The following is an 18706-nucleotide window of genomic DNA, read 5'->3' as shown; positions in this document are numbered from 1 at the left end:
CGTTTAAGGTTGCACGTTGAAGTTGGCCTAGAGACTAGCGAGTATAGTTTTACAGTTAGTTGTTTTGATTTGGAATGAGTCCCCAGTTCCGGCTTGGGTGGCAGTTCAAATGCAAATCTGTGTTATTTAAATCGCTTCTAGGTCGACTGGTCAACATCGTAGCACCCTCGAATGTGTGTAAGAAAACATGTCAAAAATAATCCCACCAGTGCCATGCCAGGTTTGACCCAGCGACCTGCTATATTTTGTACGCTAGCTAGCGATATCTGATTAAGTTTATTATCACAAATCAGGTGGGCTCAGAACTAGAGATTAGACGTCTCTTAACGTCACTAAAAAAGAACAACCTCAGCCCCATCTGCTCTCTTGTCCTGTCCACACTCACGCTCCAATGTCTCAACACATCGTATTCCAATAATTCCATCACCACTTAATCATCGGGAGACGTTTAGGTACGACAGTCCGGCTAAAGTTTTCCGCCAGTCTTGCGAGCGTCGCTCGATCCAATCGATCCCGCAGTCCACGTCGGCCTCTTTCCCCATTTCTTCCCCACTTTCTCCTCTCCTTCCCCCATGAGTTCATTTTACAAGCTGTTTTTTTTAATTTGTGGAAATAGTAGCACCGCAGTCCGTTTGAAACTCCTTGACACGAGAACTGACAGCACGAGAAAATCTTACTCCACAAGCGCTACACCTTTCATGGTGTGGTGGTGAGATTGTGAGTAGTAAAATGGAAGGCGCTTCATCATGGTGTTTGTGGTGAAATACATGGACGCACGATGGTCATGAGGATGCCGGTACTATCTGTACTTGGCACACTTTGTCCTTTGTCCAGCGTTGCCAGAGTCGGCCTGATTCATGAACTAGCGGAGTATGTCCACTGAAATAGCGCCCTTTGGTGGGTCGGGAATGAATGTCTTCAACTCCTCCAGTGTGGCCTTCTTGACCATAGCGTCTGACTCTTTGTGCAGCTCTTCCATGTTGTTGAAGTTTGAACACACTTTCATGATGTTCTCAAACTTGATGTGGTCACCGAACGAGCACCCTGGGAAGAATGTCCTCCATCCAATGCCCCAAGGGAAGGGGTTGGTGATGGCGTTTGGGTTGGAGTTGGAGTTCATGTGGATGGGTTGGAGGAAGAGTGAGAGACAGATAGGTGGAGTGGTGGAGTGGTGACCGGAGTTTAGGTTGGATAAATAAAGGGGGTTCTGGGTGATAGATTTTAATGACGATGTTGCGACGTTTATATTGCACATCCTGACTGTTTGAACCTTTCATATTGTAGATCGGCGTGAAGAGCAAGGGGAAGGAGGTGGTGCCACCAAAGAAGCAAGAGAAGGGTAAGGATGTGGTGTTGCCCTCGGAGGTGACCCCTGGCAGGGACGACGAACGGTCGGAGGAGCCCCCTAGCAGCAAGCGCTGGAACTACGATCACGACCATGAGCTGGCACGGCCAACCAACTTCTGCGAGGTGATCATGGTCCCGCAGCTGGAGGCCATACCTACGTAGCTGGACTTCACACGAAGCACTTCCCGTCTATGCCACACGAATTCAAGATGAAGACGGACACATGCTGCTCCTGGAAGGTGACTGTCCGGCTATTGAATGGCAGGGTCACCCTTGATCAGGATTAGGCCGCCTTCGTCGCCGTCCATCAGATCAAGATAGGCTTCATAGTGATCTTCAAGCTGTTGAGTCCCGACATGCTCAAGGTCATCGTGTTCAATGACGATGGCATTGAAGTGGTGATCAGATGCAAGAAGCACCAGGAAGCCTTCCCCGTGAACCCCTAGGACAACCCGGCATGCTCCAACTGCTCTTTGGTTCAATCTTGAACTGCTTTCCATTTAAACTAGTGTGTTTAAATTCTGACACAATATTATGTTCGGTTACGTGTGTTCTTTCCGAAGCCGTGGTGATAATTTCATCATCGCGTCGGAAAGGTTACCAGTTCCAACAACTACACCTACCAAACACGTCCTTAGAGACCTGTGAGTATAGTTTCATAGTTAGTTGTTTTGATTTGGAACGAGTCCCTCAGTTCCTGCTCGGGTGACAGTTCAAATGCAAATCTCTGTGTTATTTAAATCGCTTCTAGGTCGACTGGCCAACATCGTATCGTAGTACCCTGGAATGTCTGTAAAGAAAAACATGTCAAAAATAATCCCACCAGTGCCATGCCAGGTTTGACCCAGTGACCTGCTATATTTTGTACGCTAGCTAGCGATATCTGATTAAGTTTATTATTGTAGTATCACAGATCAGGTGGGCTCAGAACTCAAGATTAGACGTCTCTTAACGTCACTAAAAAAGAACAACCTCAGCCCCATCTGCTCTCTTGTCCTGCGCACACTCACGCTCCAATGTCTCAACCCATCGTATTCCATCACCGCTTAATCATCTGCCGTCGCCATCTCAAGAAGATTACAAATAGCACTAGTGGCATTTCAAAGTGCGTTTCTCAACCTGATTTTTTTCTTAATAATTCGTGGAGAGCAACACAGGAGCACCGCCTTTTTCAAACTCGCCGACACGAGAATCGACGCAAGGATGTGTGTCTCGTGGTGCGTGGTGGTAAGGTGGCGAGCAGTAAAACGGAAGGCACTTTCCATTTGGGTCACCCGTTGAGCTGTCCGCCCGTCCGTATGCAGAGCAACCACCTTCTCTTCACTTTGACCCTACTCATTCATCACCACCACCACCATCATCATCACAACAGATTCACATGGCAACCAGAGGTAGATACACATACACCCGCCATCATACCACCATGGATGTGTCACTCTGACTGAAGGAAGCGAGTGTGCATCACAAGCAGGGCAGCCGCTCAAAGCTGGTGCCAATCGTGTGTTAAGTAAGTAGAATGTTACCATCTGTCGGCGCCTATGTTAGCTACACGCAAGCAAAGTGATTTTCTCCTCTCTTTTTTTTCCCTGGCTTAGATTCCACTCATCTTCAGTCAGTAACATGTAACACAGGTTAAAGTAGACATAATTACACTGTCATAGCATGGAGATTTTCAGCATCTTAAGCATCGTTTTTCGGCTCCTACTAGAGGCCAAATTTTCTTAGCAGAGGATATTAATCAATCTAGATTGGACCAGTCCAAAGTAGTATAGTGAAAGTGAAGTATAGCTGTATAGGATATAGTGGCACTAATTAATCAAAGATTAGACCAGTCCCAGACTGGCGAGCGAAGCAAAAGCATTGCTAGCACAGCAATGGAAAGCTTCTCCTCTGACACAGCTACACATGCACATCAGTATCTCCATCACACGGAGCAGACGCTAAACAAAAGCAGCCCTTGACATGTCGCTTCCTCTGAATCCTCTCTGCAAAAGAGGCCCCGCCCCTTTCTCCTTCCTCCCTCCCACAAAAGCCCTTTCTTTTCACCTCCAGGCCCCCTCCCCTTCCCAAATCTCCCAACCCCAAAGCTTGGCTCATCTGCCCCCCTCTCGCTCTAGATCTCTTTTCCCCTTTGTTTGCTATGGCAGTTTCTACGAGAGGAGCCGGGCAGAGGGTCTTTGGGTCTTGGCCGGTTTCATGAGTAGGCAGAGGAATTCGCATGGAGCGGTGTACCAGTTTTCTCTTTGTTCTCTAGCATTTGTCCCTCTCCATGGCTCGTCATCCGCTCAAGATTCGGCGCCTCACGAAGAACTAGATGTAGCCATTAATACAGGAGCGGCCGGTCTCAAGTTCTTTTGCTGCATTTATTTTGATTTTCGCCCGTGAGAAGAGTGGCATCCATTCAAGATTCAGGAGGAGCGGGTGCGTGTTGAACTCGCGAGGAATCGGGTTTGAATTTCTTCCTCGTGGGCGCGGAGGCATGAGGAGAGGCGGGTCCTCCTCCTCCTCCTCCTCGGCGGCCGCGAACGGGGGCGGCGGTGGCGGCCTGGCGATCACCGAGCGGCAGAAGCCGGCGCCGTCGCGCGTCGTGGCGCTGTTCCAGATGCTTGCCAAGAGGAAGCTCTTCTCCTCTTCCTCCTCCAAGAAGACCAAGCTGCTTGCCCCAGGTGAGATGAGATTGCGGACAGAGTAGCTGCATTGCTATGTTTCTGTGCTGTTCCTCAGCTTTCTTCTGTGTCTTTGCCGTTTCAGCGCGCGAGCAGAGGTTCTTCTCGCCGGGGAGGCCACCCGGCGGCGGCGGCGATGGTGGGGAGAAGACGCCGGTGGCCAAGAAGAGGCCTCTCCTGGTACAGTACAACTTTACTCCACCTTTTACTAGAAATCTGCTCAGTAAGTTTGGTTCTGAATTCTAGTAGATTTTTCCCCATTTTTTTTTTTTGCCTCAAAATGAAGTAAGCGTTTCGCCAAGCCACCACCTCTCATGAACCCCAAGTCAATAATTTTCTTCTTCTTGGTTTTGCATTTTCCTTCCTTTTCCCCTCCTTGCAATCTGTTTAGACAAAGGAAAAAAAATCGTGGCTGTTGGTCTGCTGTAATGAATTGAGCCCCCCAAATTTTCACCTAAATTCATTACTTTTACATCCATGATTTTAGTTCCTAAGATGTTCCTAAACAAAGTAGTTCTCCCTTTTAATCTGTACCTGATTGGCCAAGACTCTCAATTATTTACCCCCCCCCCCCCCCCCCCCAGCTGTGCAGGTTCAGCATCTAGCATTTTGTGCACCTTTCCCTTGCCTCCTTTACAACTTTTCATCATCTCCTTTTCCTATCTGTTTAACTGTATGCTAAATTGCTAGCTCATCCATGTTGCTTTCCCCCCAGCTTGATTCTGCAGACTATGCAAGGCGAAAAAGTGAAAGCCATGACACCAATCGCTTGCCACCGCCAACCCAAGACAGCAATTCCAGTGAAATGTGCACGCCGGGTGTGGTTGCCCGGCTAATGGGCCTCAGCTCAATGCCGGCTATCAGCCATGAAAGGTCAGCCAGAGCCACTGATTCCTCCGCCTCCGATGTCGACGGTCACCGGAATGAATGCTCTCAAAGTTTGCCTGGTAGCTCAGGGAGCATGAGCAGCTTGCATCAGCGGCAGCAGAAGCCAGGGCAGGTCATGGATGAATGGCATGAAAATACCGGCAAGTTCAGCGCAGATTCACAGGCATTGTGGTCAGGGAGGCACCAGAATCACAAGGTTGCTTCACCTCTTAAGAGCCCAAGGTCCATTTCAAGCAGGAACAAGGCTCGGTTGATTGAAGCGGCTGCCAGGGTTCTGGAACCCGGTCTGCAGTCCAGGAATCGCCACCGGGCTCAGCGACATGCACGCTTGGAGTATCCATGTAACGGCGATGGTGTGGCGACTACTGCTGTTGCTGTCGTATGTAATTTGCCTGATCAATTCTCGAGGGATACGCGTGATGTTGATGCACCAACGTCAGATGCTTGCAACATAGGAGCTACCTCTCTGTACAATTCTACTTCTGGTCAGTGGTCTGAACAGAACTGCAAGAAGATTGCTGCTGATAGGAAGCCAAAGCAGAATGTACCATGGCAAGGGCAACCTGCAGGAAACATTAAGGTCTTGGCTGCAAGCAGCTCGAGTGAGAAGGCTAGAGTTAAGGAGAGTGATGAGATGATCTTCAATGCTACTGCTGGTAAACATCAAGACGTCCGAAAAGTCGAGCCGAGGAACGTATCCCGTGGGAATGTTGCTTCTGGCCCTCTCAAGCAGAACAACCTGAAGCAGAATGCATTGCCTACAGTTTCTAGAACAGAAGACCCACAACATATGAATCAGAGGCAGAAACATAGAAGTGGGGAGCAATATGTGGCAAGCACAGGGAAAGATTTTGTTTCTTTAAACAAAAGTATGAACAGCAGTACATCTTTGAGGCCCAAAGGAAAAGCAATGGATGAAATCCGCCTGCCACGTAGTAATGCACAGCTCAAGAACCTGAGCACAAAAGGCCATCGAACCAGTGGCCTACGTAGCGATAGCTCTAACAAGCCAAAGCCAAGGAGTGCATCACCAAAGGCTATGGAGAAAGATATGGTAATTGCAAAAGGCGCAGGGTTGGTTAGCGAGAAGCCAAAGACTGCCAGTGCAAACTATGCTAGGAACGACTTGCTGAGACCGGTAGAGCCGCGCAATGCTTCCAGGTGTAACGACTCGGACATTGTTTCTTTCACTTTCAGCTCACCAATGAAGGCCATCCCTTCTTCTTTGCCCAGCAAAAATAATAGTGCTGTTCTGGGATCTGCAAATGGTCCTAAAAGGAACTCTCATAGGGACAGTCAAAATATTTGTTCAGAAAAGGAATTGGTTTACAGGGAAAAATTACAAGGCCCATCAAGCACGGAGACTGCGGAATCAGTTTGCTTTAATCGAGACGAGCTGAAGAACAGAGATATTCATGGAAACAGAGTAAGAGTAACCTCTTCATGGTCTGAGCAGGCTAGTGATGTTCCTGTCCTACAAAGATCGTCAAGCGAGGAACTTCTGCGGGAGCTAGACAGCCTGATGCATGTCTTTGGAGAGCTTCCTAATTCTGTTGAGTTGCGTGAAACTCATAAAAAGCTCGAGGTTGGTAAATTCTGCTCTTCCCTGTCCTCCACCATGTATGTTAACATTGCTGGGATTACTATTCCTATATACTAGGAGTAGATCACAATAACATCAAGCATTCTGTTTATCTGATGACAACTCCTTGGTCGCTACCATCTGCAGGCCAACGGGAAAGCTAATGATACATCTCGATCTGTACCTGGAGGCAACCGACAACGAGGAAGACTCCGACCTACATATTCAGATGAGAACTGCACTTTTGGCAACTCAAACTACACTAAAGGTAATCAACAGAAGTTATCATTTTGTGCATGTTAGATATACGGCTAGTTTCTTTCTGCACTTCGTTTGTAGTACAGTTTGGGCCGACTGACAAAAAATTTGGCCAACAAACTGTATCTTACCCCTCCTGCTCTCGGCATATTTTTGTAAAATGCATAGATCAAATAGTAGGCTGAGTAGCACTATCTTGGCTTTCATGCTAACTCTATCATTCATGTCCCCATCCATTGGAACAGAGTCTCAACTCGAAGACAGACGCCTGTCAGAGACTTGTGCGCCGCCATCTAGCGCGCGAGACGCGACCACCGAGAGAAATGCCGGGCGAGCCGAGCCTAACCCAGGCCAGCATGGCGCGCGCCGGCTTGCACCGGCGGTGCAGGGCAGCAAGCCAGCGCACGCTGGGCCTGGAGAGGTCACGTCGACCGTCGACCTGCTGCTAACGAGCGTTTGCTCGTCCGGCGTACAAAATTCCAAGGAGGCCTTCCTCCAGAGGACGTCTGAATCTGTGCTCGCCACCCTGACCCCGAGAAGCTCCGGCAACAACAACAGCAGACCCAAGGCCACGGGAGCGAACCCGCTGCGGAGCCTCGCGGTCGGCCTGGTCACGGAGTGCCTGGAGTCGATGTCTACCCAGCTCTGCGACTCCGGCTTCATGTCGTTCACGAGGCTCGCCGTGACAATCCGCACAGAGCAGCGGCTGTCCGCGGAGGTATGGAGGGAGGCGGCCAGGCGCGGCACCATGGCCGGGCAGGCCCTGGACGACCTTGCCGCCGGCGACGTGGAGCGCGCGGTGGCGGCCGGCGTGGCGCGCGAGGCGTTCCGGATCGGCGCGCTGATCGAGCGGGACCTGGTGCAGGAGCTGGTGCACGAGGTCGGGCAAGACATGCTCAGAGCAGCTGCCGTAAACTTGTAACAGCAAAGGAATTGTTCTTTCGTGGTAACGGTATTGGTATAGGAGGAGTTGTGATGAAGATGTTTCGTTTGGATGTTTGCCGTGACACTTGCAGAGCTGGCCGGCGTTCCACCGGCGCCCACTCGCCGGCGGCGGCGACAGACTCTACCGGGCGGCGACGCGGGTTTAGTAATCCGGATCCTAATACTCTTTCAGAAAATTAAAGGAATCCAGTCCCTCTACTCTACTCCCCCGAATCCTTTTTTTTTCTTTGCCCAGGTAACCGTTAAGACCAAATGATTCACCTTTTTAAAAAGAGTTGGTGAAAGTGAAATCAACTTTTTTTTCCATAGTACAAAGTTCATCATTGGAAAAACCTTCCGTAGATCGGTAGTAGTCGACAGATGGAATGATTGGCTTCATCCCGTGAACCAGACTAGAAATATGTGCGCTACTTTAGGTTATATGAAACTGTATGAATGATATGGTTTTTTAACAGGCAAACTCGGATTAATTTATTAAAGGTCATCGACAGGGTCACTACTTAGATTCGTACATAATAGGTACTCACTCCTACGGAGGGGGGAGGGGGGGTGGGGGGTGGTTCCTGGGTCTATCTGATAGCTCAGGAATTCTGCAAACGGTTTAAATGACAGTCCAATAATAGACTAGGTGTTTTGTTATTTTAACGTACTGTTGTTGGTTGTGGTGTTTTACTGTTTTATCTTTATTTATTCTCATTTCAGCCTGGCTAAACTTGTATCCATATTTAAAGATTATTTACTTTCTTTCTTAATAATATAGCCACATGCATCCTGATGCACAGGCTTGGGGTCTTTCCTCCTTTCGAAAATAAATAACTTGTATAAAAGCATCTCTACCCACCCCTGATGCCCCCCAGGACACCTTTTTAGGCTCGGGGACATTTTTTGCCGAAAAACGGCCCAGCCACTTCCCCAGCGCCCCCTCCCCCAGGACGTTAAAAGTGTCGGCAAACCCAGGAAAACCCAGCGCGCTCGGAGGCTCTTGGGGGCGTCGACGAAAGTTTCGACGAATCATGTCTCCCCACATGCCCTTTTTCTTGGCCCACTTAATCATTTTCGTCACAAACTTTTGGTTTGGGTGGAGTGTGGCTGGGAAGATGCCTTCCCATGCACTTTAATTTTGGTCGGATAAAGCATTTGTCCCCCAAGACACCAACTTTTTTGGTTCGGTGGTGTTCTTGGGGCTCCAACGGCTAGAGATGCCCTAAATTGAAGCCAACCACGTCATGTGCGTGCATAGCATAAATCCGTTCGCCTCTCCTCGATTGGATTACCGATCTATCTCTATCTTCTGCGACGCGGAGGCGTGGTACAACACCGGCTCGGGATCCTGCGGCGCCTTGACTTTGGTCTCCGGAAGTGCCTGAGGCGACGACGGAAGCGAAGGAACGATGTAGTCGTCAGCCGTGGACAGCATGAGGGCCTCCTCTAGGCCATCTGAGTGTGCGTCCTCGTGGCACCTGCTCTCCTTGATAGCGCGCTGCAATGTCGTCTTAAGCACAGCCTGCTAGGCCACCTCCTTCGCCTCCTCCTCTGGCTTCATCTCATGGGGCGATGATGGGACGAAGGGATCGAGATGGACGTCCTAGAGGGGCTCCTGCTCGTGGTCCATGACAAACCAGATCTTCCAGCTGGGGGAGTCTCACATGTAAGCAGGATAGTGTTGCTGCTCCCGCGTCAGCAACTCACGTCGTGTGCGCACCTTCTCGGTGTGCGTGTGCGTCGATCGTGACACCACCGACACGGGGATGCGGTGGGGATCTAGAGGCCAACCATTCTACAGGTTGACGTCCGGATAGGTCAGCGCCTGTCGGTACTCTGGTGCACTGGGATCTACAAACACTCCATTTCTTGTGGCGGCCACGTCCTGGAAGAGTTTGTGTCGGGCGTGAGCTTGCCCTTGCCTGTGACGCCCTCGGTTTAATCGTACGCTAATCATACACATAAATGCGTACGATAAAACCCAAGGACTCACGGGAAGATATCACAACACAACTCTAGACACAAAAAACAATAATACAAGCTGCATATTACAAGCCAGGGCCCTCGAGGGCTAGAATACAGAAGCTCGATAAACACACGAGTCAGCGGATGCAACAATATCTGAGTACAGACATAAAACATGGGGTGCCTTAGAGAAGGCTAGCACAAAAGATACAACGATCGAACGAGGCGAGGCCTCCTGCCTGGGAACCTCCTAAACTACATCTATCTTCAGCGGCCTCCATGAAGAAGACACCAACGGGGCGACAGGCGTCGGCAGGAAACACCATCTCCTGGGCTCCATCATCTGGTCGCAGCAAACGGATCAAGGGGACAAGGGGGAAGCAAAGCAGCGGTGAGTACTCATCCAAAGTACTCGCAAGACTTACATCAGAACTATGCTAAATATGCACCAGTATCAAAGAAGGGGGGTTATATGTGGACTGACTGCAGCAATGCGAGAATAGAGAGAGAAGGCCTAGTCCTATCGAAGACTAGCATCTTCAGGGTCTTGTAGCAATAGACGAGAGTAGAACACGGGTAAAACATTAATAGTCATATTGTTGCAGCAATATTAAAGTGAGGTCACGCCTAAAGATCCTCCCTCGACTCCCTGCGAGGAAGCAATCCCGAGGCAAACTAATGATCGAGTTAAGTAACAATTGTAGTTGTAAAAGATCGGGGCACAACTCCAAGTCGTCCTGTAACCATGGACACGGCTATTCGAATAGTTAAATTTCATCCCTGCAGGGGTGCACCACATGTCCCGTCACGCTCGATAACACTCTGGCCGGACATACTTTTCTGGGTCCTGCCCGGCCTCGGAATATCGACACGTTGCAGCCCCACCTAAGACTAATCAGAGAGGCCAGCCCGCCGGTCTAACTCCTAAGCACAAAGGGTTCGTGGGCCCAGTTCCCCTTCACGCTCCTGCACGTGGCGTGGGCGGTCCACGTCAGTCCTAGCATCCCTTAATCACAAGAGCGATGCATCTCGGGACCAGTCGGGCGCGCGCTGCTACATTTGCTGACATCTGAAAAGCTTCGGCTGATACCGCGACGCCGAGTACCCATAATTCTTCCCACGTAGCCGGTTAGTGCGAAAAGGTCTCCGACCAACCCAGATCAAATACCCAAATCTATTAACATTTTAATTAGGCCATCAACACAGTCTCACGGGAATCCACCCGTCTTACAACTAATCACCAAAGATCCCAGTAACATGGTCGAGTAACTGTGTGGTTGTAACATCGGGGGGAATCCGAGGTATCACCCTCGTTGGATTCCGAACGATGTACCCGTCAAGGTGGGCTTAGAGGAATCACCCTCGGGGGTCCCACACTTGAGGGGTTGCACGACAGAGGCGTCATCGGGAATGGTGAAAGAGGAATCACCCTCGATAACCATGACCGACTAGCTATACTACAGAGATATCATCAGGAGTACTTAGCGAGGTGTCACCCTCGGTACCCGATAGTATCTCTGTAGCGTCGTACAACGAAGGGGGTGTATGTGCTGTGTCGGGTCTGGCTCATCGATCAGAGATCGAGATTTTAAAACAAGCGGGGCAAGTGGACTACGGGGTCAGAGGGGATGACTGCTCCACCTATACTAAGAAGATTTAAAGGTACAGGACTGAAAGTAGCAGTTCATCAAAAACAGCCTATGCATCAGATATAGGAGCTAACTACAACAGTAGCAAAATACTAATGCAAGCAGTAGGAAGAAAGACATAGGCGATATAGGAATGATCAAGGGGGGTTTGCTTGCCTTGCTGCTCTGCGGCAAAGGACTGATCGACAGGGTCGTAGATGTACCCGGCAGCAGCGTAGTCTCGGGGTCTACCGGTAAGAAGAGGGGGAAGAAACAATAAATAATAGCAACGGTGCAACACAAAGCATGACATGGCAAGATGCAGGCTAGACATGAGCTAACGCAGCAACATCCGTCATAGACGGGTCGGAAGAATATCTGACGATATTTTCCGGGTCTCGGGCTACTACCGGTCATACTGGAAACGATGGAAATGTTCCATGTTTGCTATGCTGGGGACACGTGACAGACGAATGGACCGTGTATCCGGGTTCGTCTCGTTCTTGTGATCAACTTTTATGTACAACATATTTTCATCGGAGTTATGGTTTATTTTCCTATGGTTTTACAAAGATTTAACAAAATTCTAAAATTATTTAACTCAAAAATAAACTAGGTATTTTTTCTCAACTAGTGCTAATCAAGCCATAGTCTATGACAGTGGGAACTAGGGGTCCAGTCAGCATGCCTTGTCAGCAGTTGACCAGTCAAAGATTGACTACTCAACACAGTCAATGGACCCACGTGTCATAGACTACCCAGATTAATTAAACTAATTAATTAGATCACTAATTAATTAATTAATTAACTTATTAACATATTTGTTTTTAAAATCTTTTTAAACTAAAAGGAATGGGCCCCACATGTCATATATTATATCTAAACAATTAAATATATCTAACTTATTTAATTTGAGGGCCTACATGTCATGTACTACTAGACTAACTTTAAGCCTAGCCAATCTAATTAAACACGGGCTGGCCGGTGGCACACCGAGCCATGCCTGCATGTACACACACGGCACACACAAGCATGACGCACTCGGCCATGGCCAACAGCAACGACGGGGAGCGCAGCGGCCGAACGGACAACGCGGGGCAGCGATAGCATGCAATTGTAACGCAGCGGCCTCAACAACTAAGCAACGATAGCAGCTTCACAGGAGCAGCAAATAGCAGAGTCTAAGCAGCAGCAACAGCGGCAGAGAAGCGGAGCATCGGGCAGCTGCAGCAAGCCGCGACGAGGCCATGCGCGGGCGCGTACAACAGCAGCACCAACGCCACAGGAGCAGCAGCCCAGTAGCAGCGGCCAGGGCCAGCGGGAGCAGCAAGGAGCGGCAACAACGTCTACCATCAGCAGTGGAGTAGCGGGAGCAGCCAACAGGAGAAGCAAGAAGCAACAACAATGTAGGCACCATAAGCGCGGGCGTGCACGCGGTCGGCTCAGCCGGAGGCGGGCGCGACAGCTACGGACAGCAGCAGCAGGGGCGTGCGTAGGGATGCGGTTGGGCGAGCAGGCAGGCGCAGTGGCGCGCGGGTAGTAGTAGCAGCAGCAGGTGGGGCTGAACAACAAACACCAGAAACAGTAGTAGCAGTAGCCGCAGGGGCGAGTGGGGTGGAGCTCACAGGAGAGGTCGCGTGCGAGCTCGAGGGAGGGGTTGGGGACGACCGGAGCGGCTCGGGGTGGAGCGGACCGACGAGCTGGCCGGGGCGGATGTCGGTGGAGGGGAACAACGCGGGGGACGACCTTGATGACCCCGACTCAATTACAGTTGCGGGGAAGACGAAGGCGATGGCCATGGAGCTCCTTGACACACTTGAGCGGCAGAGGGAGGAGCAAGGGGATTTTGTTAGGGTTCGTGGGGGAGGGGTCGCCGGCGTCTTATAGAGGGGGCGACGGCCGCTGATGTCCGACGCGTGGCCGTGGCGTCTCCCTGGCGTGGATCCAGCCCCCCGTCCCTGTAGTGAGGTTAGGGATAGCAGGGGTGTGTGGGCTGGGCCGGCCTTTGTGCTAGATGGGCCAAGTGTCTAGTAGATTAGGCCCCTTTTCTTTTTCATTTTATTTACACTGCTTTCATTTTTTTAAACTATGTTTTGTAATTTGGGAATAGAAATTAGTTATAAAAATATGAAAGCTCGTCCAATATTATTATTGTAATATTAGACACAGTCACAAAAAGTTTGGGATTTAATATAAAGTGATTTAAAACCTTTAATAATTTACAGATAGTTAAAGACTAGTTTCAAACCAACCAAGATTTTCTTTTACAGTTTGAAGAAACAAATTTAAACTTTATTTATAATTTCAAAATGGCTTTGATTTTCATCAAGCGGAAACTTTGCCTTAGTTAACCTTGATGACATGACACTATTAGCGCGTTATTACTGTAGCTCAACTACCGGGGCGTCACATTGCCCTTCTAAAAAACTCTGTGCTGGAAGAACTAGGCGAGCTTGGGAAACTAGGGTTTGCGTTCACCGACAAGGGCGCAAGGTTAGCTATATGTGGACCAAGGAGAGAAATGGATGAGGCTGGTCCCGTCACACACTTTCATTAAAAAGGACGACGAGCGGCGGCTTCCAACCATTGCTCGGCGGGCGACCGCGAACGATGGTTGAACGACCGACAAATGGGATCACAATGGACACTGAGAGAATGCACGTTGTGTCCTTTTCGTATATGTGTGGACGCGAACTAGGCATAAATTTAAGCCTAAAATACGTCTAAACGAACACGGTTTAGGATTGGATCGATGGGTTGGGCCGATGTTTTTATATGTTTTGACTCAAACTGACGGATCGGTTCGTTGGAGTTGCTCTTATCCAAGGTACTGATATTATGAGTCTCCTCGCTCTGCCGGCCGTCGGTATGGGCCCCCGAATCCAGATAAGTGAGCAGATCAAGCGGGGCCTGCTCAAAGCGGCGTAATCACTAGTTAGCGAGTACACCTTCCAACGATTACTCCCACCTCCACAGGTTGCGACAAGTGGCGCACTGCATGCGTGTCACTTGTCGCAACCTGGGATTTTCCCTTTTTTCGTAGATCCATATTCTCAAAACGTTTTATCTCCTAAACCGTGTGTTCAAATCTCGAACCGGTTTCACTGTTGGCTTTCTCCCCTCGAGATCTTCAAAACTATATCCCATGTTGATAGGTTTTGACGAACTTTTTTTCGTGAAAAAAACTGAAAGAAAAAAACCGGACGAAAAACCGTGCCTCACAGATAGGAAAAAAAACAGAAAACATGTTTTTCCCTTTCCAAGAGGCACGTGTCGTGCCTCTCGCGAAGCAAAACCGTGCCTATTGCGGAGAAAAGAGAGAGCAAAAACCGCGTTTTTTCCCTTTCGAGAGAGGCACAAGCGTGCCTCTCGCAAACGCAAAAATATGGCTTTCACGGAAGCAAAACCGCGCCTCTCGAAAAAAACAATAAAAAACTCATTTTTCCCCTTTCGGGAGAGGCACGGGAGTGCCTCTCGCGAAGGCAAAATGATGCCTTTCGCGAAAGCAAAACCGTGCCTATAAGAAAAAAACAAAAAACACATTTTTTTTTCCTTTCCGTGAGGCACGGGCGTGCCTCTCGTAAAGGCAAAATCATGCTTTTCGCAGAAGCAAAACCATGCCTCTCGCAAAAAAAAACAAAAAAACGCATTTTTTTCTCTTTTCAAGAGGCACGTGAAGACAAAACCGTGCCACTAACAAAGAAACAGAAAACACGTTGTTTTCATAAAAAAACAAATTATGAAAGACCGGTGAAAAACCGAAACACCAAAAAAATCTAGAAAAAACTACTCTAAAAAGCCGAAAACACGTGCGAAAAATAAGAAAGCAAAATACAAAGAGAACATTTAAAACGCGACATGTAGCGTCGGCTGAAAACGCGCCAAATGACGACACGCGGAAATGATCGCTGAAAAGGTTCCGAAAAAGTGTTGGCTAACTAGTGACGGGCTGATAGGCAGCGACGTTTGAAATCGTGATAGTGGCACATGACTCGTGGTTGCATGCATTCTCCATATTTGTGTGATGATACCTTGCCTGCTGGCTGCCGCTACTGCCATCACGTCCGCAGTGCGACAGTGCCGACGTTTTACGATGTGCCGAGCGGGTAGGCACCATCGTGAGTGAAGTCTAAACTAAATCCTGAAGTTATAGAGCTCGGCTAAAATAAACTCCGACATCTAAATCCCTGAAATTGATACCTTAACCTCTTTGATCCCGGTCGTTTTGAACCTTGGGCCATTTTTAGGACGGGATTTGGTGACATGGCAATGTGAGGCTGGGATTGCTGACTTTGACCAAATACTGACTTTCATATGCTCACCTGCAAGCCGCCGCCATGTCCATTTGACCACCGTTGGCTATCCACGCTACGTCGGAGGGCCGCCCGTACGACTTCGCTGCCTCATGTTCATGCTTCATCCTCTAATGATCTACATGTCGAGTGTATCCACAAAAAGAAAAGAAAATACATGTCCAGTGCTTCATCCTCTAAATCATCATCATCAATGTTAGAGCATATATCTCCATATGTGGTTTTGGTAATTGATGACAATTCCTATGAACTAATGGTTGCCTTAAGTTATATTTATAGGATTTGTCCATAGACACTTCTTGAAGTCCATCTGTTGGGTTCAAGGAGGTTATATGATGACTAAGATGGTATTCAAGGTATTATCCAAAGAATGGTCATAGAGACACAAGGTTGATCAAGATCGTCGGACAAAGAATAAATCAAGATGATCAACACATAAAGCGTACAAGATGTACCGAGAGGGATCAAGTGATCCCATGGTATGGTAAGCATTGTCCATTACGTCTTTGTGTACTAACCCATGGTCTTCGTGAGAGTTCTATGTGGGGTTAGCTGTGTTTCCATGGGCTTGCGTCAAGAGGAAGATCTCATACAACCCATGAAGGATGACGTCAAGTGGTGGAGGATGGTGGCAATGGACTTGTGAAGATATGCTAAAGAGCGGGTCACCCATAGTGTGTATGGGGGAGCAATCAACTAGTCTTCATCAAGCCAACGCAATCAAGAAAGGTGGTCCATCTTTAGGAAGCCAAGATCATCGTCATCTAGCTCAAGAGGACGAGGTGCAAGGTATAGGTTTGCCCTTGATATGTTTTCTGTTTTAGGATAGATTGTCGTACTGTCAAGGGGGGCTCTCAAGTGAGTAACTTGATCGTATCGTTCGTTGAGAGCTCAAACCATTTGCATCTTTGCATCATACTTCTTGGTTCTTGTTTGGTATTTCTCTTTGTGAGTTTTATAGCTTATGGTCATCTTCATGACACGCTCGAGTTCATCGAAAACGGAGTCCATATGCATCTTCTATGATGTTTTCGATGTTGGGAGTTTTTACCGGTCTTATTCGAAGAAGGGTTCTCACCATTTTCTTATGGGACTTTTGTCACTTTCTTCTTATTGATATTTCTACCAAGATTGTGTTAGGCCATTTCGTTAGCTTTTCAAAAAACTTGGTTTCGTTGAATTCGGAGTTTGTATGCAAAAGTTACAGCAGTTTCAGTATCCAGCGGTAGTACCGCTCCTGGTGCGAGCGGGAGTACCGCTCCTGTAGCGGTAGTACCGCCCCGGAGAGGTAGTACCGCCCCCATGAGCGGTAGTACCGCTGTGCGCGGGCTCTGAGGCTTAACGGTTGGATTTTTTGCATCCTCGGCATGGTTGATGAACCTACCGAGCGGTAGTACCGCTCCCATGAGCGGTAGTACCGCTGTGCGCGGGCTCTGAGGCTTAACGGTTGGATTTTTTCCCCACCTATAAAAGAGGGTCTTCTTCCTCATTGAACCATATCTCTTTACCTCGTGTTCTTCCCCCATTGTTGACCTTCTTCGAGCTTGCTAACTCTCAATCCCTCCAATGATTCTTGCTAGTTCTTGAGGGAAAAGAGAGAGGAGATCTAGATCCACATTTCCACCAATCACTTTTTCCTCTAAGTGAGGCGAACCCCTTTGGTCTAGATCTTGGAGTTCTTCGTGTTCTTCTTCGTTCTTCTTCTCATTTTCCTCCATAGCATTAGTTGCTTTGGTGGGATTTGGGAGAGAAGTACTTGGGCACTCCATGTGCCCTTGCCATTGCATTAGTTGCATCGTTTGAGTTCTCCACGGTGATACGTGGAATTGAAGTTTGAGAAACTTATTACCTTTGGTACTTAGTATCCTAGATATTGTTCTTCGTGGATGCTTTGACGTCCTAGAAGCTTGGTGGTGTCTGGGAGCTCAATCATTGTGGTGTAAAGCTCCGGGCAAGCGTCGGGAGTCTCCAATTAGGTTGTGGAGATTGCCCTGAGCAATTTGTACGGGTATCGGTGGCCGCCCCAAGGTTTTCCATTTGTACGGGTTCGGTGACCGCCCTCAAGGGTCCCTTAGTGGAATCACGACATCTTGCATTGTGCGAGAGCGTGAGGAGATTACGGTGGCCTTAGTGGCATCTTGGGGAGCATTGTGCCTCCACACCGCTCCAACGAAGATTAGCATCCTGAAGGGTGTGAACTTCGGGATACATCATCATCTCCGCGTGCCTCGGTTATCTCTTACCTGAACCCTTTACTTATGCACTTTACTTTGTGATAGCCATATTATTTATTGTCATATATCTTGCTATCACTTAGTTGTTTATCTTGCTTAGCATAAGTTGTTGGTGCACATAGGTGAGCCTAGTTCTTGTAGGTTTTGTGCTTGACAAATTAAACGTTGGTTTTATTCCATATTTGTTCAAACCTAAACCGTAATTATTTTAAAGCGCCTATTCACCCCCTCCTCTAGGCGACATCCACGTCCTTTCAACCAACTTCTTCTGCATAGCGACTGTGTTTGAGTGTTTCTCATCGAGTAGATCACAAGCACGCCAGTACATGCATTTAGGCGTTAGCCGGTAGATAGGATCGGTCCCGCAGCTTACTCGCTTGTACGTGTATGTTTTGTTGTGTACTTGTGCACCGATTAGCTCCAAGGGTTGCTTGAATCGTGCATTTGTGTCTCGTCGTGCGGCAGCGCGGACGGTGGTCGACGAGACGCACGACAGCCCAGGCGATACAGGAGCCGATGAGATGGCCGGCAGCTCGCTCGCCGGTGTAGGTAGCCGTCTGTGCCGCCATGGCTAGCACCAGGAACAAACAGGTCCTAGTACACCACCCGGTGATCCTAGCATGGTCATGTATGATCCACCGCGTGTAGGAGCTGCCTCACGCAGCAACAAAGACCATTGCCGGTTGGGGAGTTAATTGCAAAAGACTACAACAATTCGGGTCGTATTCACAAGTTGGTGCCATCTTTCAATTTTTTTGCAAATACGTACCAAGATACAGGCCATATTTTGCGGATCCTGTATTTCTACGTATAGATGCTCTTTCTGACAGATATGGCCCACCGGTCATTCTCTTACAAAAAAACTGGCCCGGACCGCTTCGATCAGGGAAAAACCGAC

General features: G+C 48.7%; 1 protein-coding gene across 1 annotated transcript; it reads left to right on the top strand.

The window, feature by feature from the left end:
* The first annotated feature begins 3312 nt into the window (after positions 1–3312).
* On the top strand, positions 3313–7889 carry LOC123449292. The gene is made up of 5 exons (XM_045126452.1): positions 3313–4013; positions 4099–4193; positions 4729–6486; positions 6631–6751; positions 6987–7889. Exons 1-5 carry the CDS (start codon positions 3827–3829, stop codon positions 7661–7663), a joined length of 2838 nt encoding a protein of 945 aa, XP_044982387.1. The 5' UTR covers positions 3313–3826; the 3' UTR covers positions 7664–7889.
* The last annotated feature ends 10817 nt before the right edge of the window (positions 7890–18706 follow it).

This window comes from Hordeum vulgare, chromosome 1H, assembly GCF_904849725.1.
Source record: "Hordeum vulgare subsp. vulgare chromosome 1H, MorexV3_pseudomolecules_assembly, whole genome shotgun sequence".
In the NCBI taxonomy this organism is placed as follows: Eukaryota; Viridiplantae; Streptophyta; class Magnoliopsida; order Poales; family Poaceae; genus Hordeum; species Hordeum vulgare.
This window is presented reverse-complemented; position numbering and strand designations above follow the sequence as displayed.

Excerpts from the sequence above, each read along its gene's own strand:
- LOC123449292 (XM_045126452.1), top strand. The coding sequence starts at position 3,827 with ATGAGGAGAGGCGGGTCCTCCTCCTCCTCCTCCTCGGCGGCCGCGAAC. Across the intron at positions 4,014-4,098 it reads GACCAAGCTGCTTGCCCCAG|CGCGCGAGCAGAGGTTCTTC; the intron begins GTGAGATGAGAT and ends TTGCCGTTTCAG. Across the intron at positions 6,487-6,630 it reads AAACTCATAAAAAGCTCGAG|GCCAACGGGAAAGCTAATGA; the intron begins GTTGGTAAATTC and ends TACCATCTGCAG.